Raw genomic sequence first — 4,528 nt, 5'->3', positions numbered from 1 at the left:
ACTTGCCAGAGGGACAGAGAGAGAAAGTGAGAAACCCCCCCTCCCCCAAGGGATGGCCATGCCACAATCCCTTCTTCATTCTTCTGTTGGGATTTTGGGCATGCACTCACAAGTGCCTGGAGTGACTTTCAAGCACCAATTAGTTCAGGACTTGAACCACGGTCGAGCGTCTAAGAGTCCGGCACCACAACCACTAAGCCACCTGCTGGCCAAAATAAGTAATTCTTTTTTTTTTTTTTTTTAAAGATTTTTTTATTTTAGTTTTTTTTTTTCCAGTTTGAAGTTTCTAGTCTTATTCCTTTCTCTAAATTTATCTGCCTTAAGTCTGGTAAATCTCCTGCATTTTGGAAGCATTCTGTCCTGATCTTTTGTATGATATTCATTGAAGCCACTGTTATAGGCTGAGTTGTTCCCCCCAAATACATATGTTGAATTCCTAATCCCCATCATGTCAGAATGTGGCCATATTTAGAAATAGGATCTTTAAAGAAATAAGTAAATTCAAATGAGATAATCAGGCTGGGCTCTAATCCAGTAAGACCGGTATATTTGTAAGAGGAGGAAATTTGGACAAAGGCGTATACAGAGAAAAGACCATGAAAAGACATAAGGAGAAGTTGGACAACTGCAACCCAAAGAGAGAGACCTTGGAAGAAACCAGACCTATAGAGAGACAGAGTGAGAAAAAAGAGAGAGAGAGAGAGAGAGAGAGAGAAAGCGAGAAAGCAAACCACCAGGTCTGGGACCCGAACCACGGTTGGCCATGTGGGAGTCCAGCACCCCCAACCACCTGCCAGCCCCAGTAAGCAATTCTTAAAAAAATTCTGAAAGGGGACCAGCAGTTAGTGTAATGGCTATGTCGCTGAACTTTCACGTAGCCGACAGCAGTTCAAGTCCTGGACCCGGTGGCTTAAACTCACACTGGGCATGTGTATGTGCGTGCCCAGGATCCCAAGAGGAGAATGGAGAAGAAGGAATTACAGCATGGCCATCCCACTTGGGGGGTGATTTCTCACTTTCTGTCGTCTCTCTCTCTCTGTCTTTCTGGCAAGTGCACATGTCCTATAGCTAAAACTTCTTCTTCTTCAAAAAAAGACAGAAAAGCAGAAGAATTACATTAGTAACAGAAGAAGAATGAATACCCACTATCAAGTCTAGGTCAGGGTCCTAGGAGCCACCCACTCATGGTCTCACACTGCAAGTCTGCGCTACAGGCTCTCTGGGGCTTCCTATCCTCAGCAGGCAAGGTCTGGGGAGACTAGACCAGAGTGTGTTTGTCAGAGGGTGCCATGTTCGGCTAAAAAGGTAGATTCCTCCATCTCCCTTCCCAGGCCCTCTGAATTGGGGACAGAGGTGGGGCAGAAACACAAAAGGAGTCACAGGGAAGCTGGGAACTCACTTGTTGCTCCCAAATTTCTTCTCGGCTGCTCGGATCTCCGAGTCTTCCTGAAACCCTCTGTTGCCCTGATAGTAGGAGAATGCATTTCCAACAGGAAAGGCCACAGGGACGAACTGCTTCTTCTCCAGGGCGTCGTAAGAATACTTGATCTTCTGGAACTCAAAGGACAGCACCTCAAGGCCATCTTCACCCTGTGGTAGATGGTGTGTTTGCAGCAGAGGCGCCTGACCTGGGGATGCCAGCACCTGGGCCTCCCACCCAAGCCCTTGCACTGAGCAGCCCAGCAGACAGTCCCTACCTGGTCACGGTGCAGGGCCACGAGCTCGGTGGAGCCATTGTTGGGGGTCGGGACCACCTTCACGAAGGTCGCTTTGCTGGGGTTGTATTCCTGCCAGAGGCAAAGCATTGCTGCTGAGCCCTTCGCAGCTCATGGTCCCATGGCCTCTGCTGGAGAGGTTGTGGGCACGGCAGCTCCAAGGGCATGTTCTAGAACATGCCGCTGGACACCAGGGCTGGATTGACCACTCCCCTGTCTGTCATGGAGACAAGGGACACAACCTTGCTGGGTCTCTGGTCCCATGTAGTAAAGCTGGGGCCACAGGCAGCACCCCATGTCCAGGGTTCAAGAGGAAGACTATAACCAGGAACCCATTTGCCTTCGATTCACACAAGCCACACCCCATCACGAAGTTCACCCGACCTCCTGCAGCTCCCCACTCTGCCTCTCCCTCCTGCCATTCTCGTACAGGACCCTCAATCTTGAGGCTCATCCATGCCTCAGCCAAGGGCCTCTGCATGTGCTGTTTTCACTGCCTGGAATTCGCATTTACACAGCCAGCTCCCTTGTGGCCCTCAGGCCTTTCCTCAAATATCACTTAATCCGGGCACCAGCAGTTAGCATAATGTCTATATTGCTGAACTCCCATGTAGTCGACTGCAGTTCGAGTCCTGGATCCAGTGGCTTAAACTCACACCGGGCACGTGTGCGTGTGTGCCCAAGATCCCGAGAGGAGAATGGAGGAGAAGGGAAGGGATTGAGGCGTGGCCATCCCCCCTGGGGGATGATTTCTCGTTTTCTGTCTCTCTGTCTGGCAAGTGCATGTGCCCTGTAGCAAAAAACAAACAAACAAACAAACAAAAAACCCCCCAAACCTCTCTTGAAAAAAAAAAGGAAAAAAAAAAAGTCACCTAATCGGGAGCCCTTCTCAGCAGCCCCCATCTACAGTTCCTGGGCAACATTCCCTCCTTGTCCTGACCTTCCCTCTCTTCAACATTAAGTGCTGAGGATAAGCTCTGTTGCCCACTAACGTCAGGAAGGCAGGGAGCTTTGCCCGTTTTGTTCACTACTGTTTTCCCCAGCACCCATGACACAGTAGGGAATGAATGGAGTTCATTGAGCACCTCTCTGAGCCTGGGAGTTGCATTCGGTGCTGCTAGACTGAGACACACTGGGGGGTTGAGCAGAGCATTGTGGTGACCCTGAGAAACAAAGTGCTAGCCCTTGGGGGAACTCATGGGTTACTGGAGCAGGCAGAAAATAATGACATACACACAAATACGAATGCCGATAACGCCATGGAAGAAAAGTACAAGGGGTGACATGGTGGGGGCCCCATGGCTGGCGCTTGGTAGATACCATCTCAGCTTCTTTTCACAACGGCACCCCCGGGGTAGGTGTTACCGGTCTCACTTTACAGGAGGAGGAAACTGAAACTCAAAAGAGCTGAAGCACCCCTGCCTGAGATCTCCAATGCAAACCACCCAGCTCAGAAGTTTGAGTCCTCTCCAGGGATAAGTCTTATCGGAAGGGAGTGTGGATTGGCTCTCTCCAGAGAGGAGCATGAGAATTCAATCCATATTTGGAAGCAAACACCAGGGCTTCTGTCTCTTCTTCTTCTTCTTTTTTTTTAATTTTATTTAGAGGTTTTTGCTATAGGGCATGTGCGCTCGCCAGACAGACCGAGATAGGGAGACAGAAAGTAAGAAATCACCCCCCAGGAGGATGGCCACGCCGCAATCCCTTCTCCTCCATTCTCCTCTCAGGATCTTGGGCACACACGTACATGTGCCGGCATGAGTTTAAGCCACCGGGTCCAGGACTTGAACCGTGGTCGACTACATGGGAGTCCAGCGACATAGCCATTACGCTAACTGCTGGTCCCTAGGGCTTCTGTCTCTTCTGCAGCCCTTGATGGCTGGCCCCTTTCCCTTCTCAAGGCAAACACACACCTGGGATGAGAGAGGGGGTTTGCTGGCTGATCTTAGTGCCCATGGCTCAAATGCTGTCAGGGTCACCTGAGGTTAAGTCCAGAGGACGGTGGTATAGTCAGATGGCAACTGTTCTATGTTGGTATTCACTCACTCCCAATTCCCTTGCTATTGTTCCAAGCGGTCTTCATCACCTTTCATATAGACATACTGAGACTCCGAAGTGTTATGTCCCTCGCTCACAAATAGTTTCTGCTCCTCTTAAACAAGGTGATTAACTGTATTTCATGCTCTCATTGGTTGTAGCAATAGAAGGTTGCTGAGCGCTGAAGAGGACTTGGTCCTGAGCTCAAACTCCACAGATAGCGAAAACTCAGCCCGAAGGTCTAGCCTCACACTCTAAAAACCGAAGTTGAAGCAGACAGACAGGACTGTTTCCAGGGAACCAGCGCAGCATTCTCCTAGTACAGAAGCTAACACTACCGAAAAGCGACAGATGCTAGGTCCTATGCTAAATCGTTCACGGAAATTACCTTCTGAAATCTGAATGACCACATCAGGGAGGAATTCCACACCAAGGGCCACACAGCAAATCAGCACCGGGATCAGAATTCAGCCTACTCCCCAAGGGTAGACAAGGCGCCTTCAGGGTACCCAGGTCCCAAAAGATAGGGCGCCCGGGCCAGCAAGTCATAGACAAGGCGGCTGAGGCTGCAGCTGGGCCCCACCAGGAGGCCACAGTGTCGGGGGGTCGGGCTCCTGAGCACGCACTTACCGGGGTGCAGGTGAGCGCGCAGTGCGCGTGCACAGACCAATGCCCCGAGAGAACGGTGAGCGCGTGAGCGAGGCAGATGGTGGCGAGCACGAGCAGCGCGGCTTCAGGTATCTGAGCCCAGCTGCTGCCCCAACCCCAGCAGCCGG

General features: G+C 50.9%; 1 protein-coding gene across 1 annotated transcript in view; it reads right to left on the bottom strand.

Annotated features, from left to right (window-relative positions):
* Window positions 1–4,528, bottom strand: part of ATP13A1 (ATPase 13A1) — a gene marked incomplete in the record, with an annotated part of 31,758 nt that overhangs the window by 26,953 nt on the left and 277 nt on the right. The window contains 3 exon segments of the mRNA XM_014587304.2: window positions 1,400–1,590; window positions 1,698–1,787; window positions 4,383–4,528. Coding sequence (XP_014442790.1) covers window positions 1,400–1,590; window positions 1,698–1,787; window positions 4,383–4,528 — 427 coding nt within the window.

The sequence above is a fragment of the Tupaia chinensis genome, unplaced genomic scaffold (assembly GCF_000334495.1).
Source record: "Tupaia chinensis unplaced genomic scaffold, TupChi_1.0 Scaffold000201_1, whole genome shotgun sequence".
Taxonomy (NCBI): Eukaryota; Metazoa; Chordata; class Mammalia; order Scandentia; family Tupaiidae; genus Tupaia; species Tupaia belangeri.
This window is presented reverse-complemented; position numbering and strand designations above follow the sequence as displayed.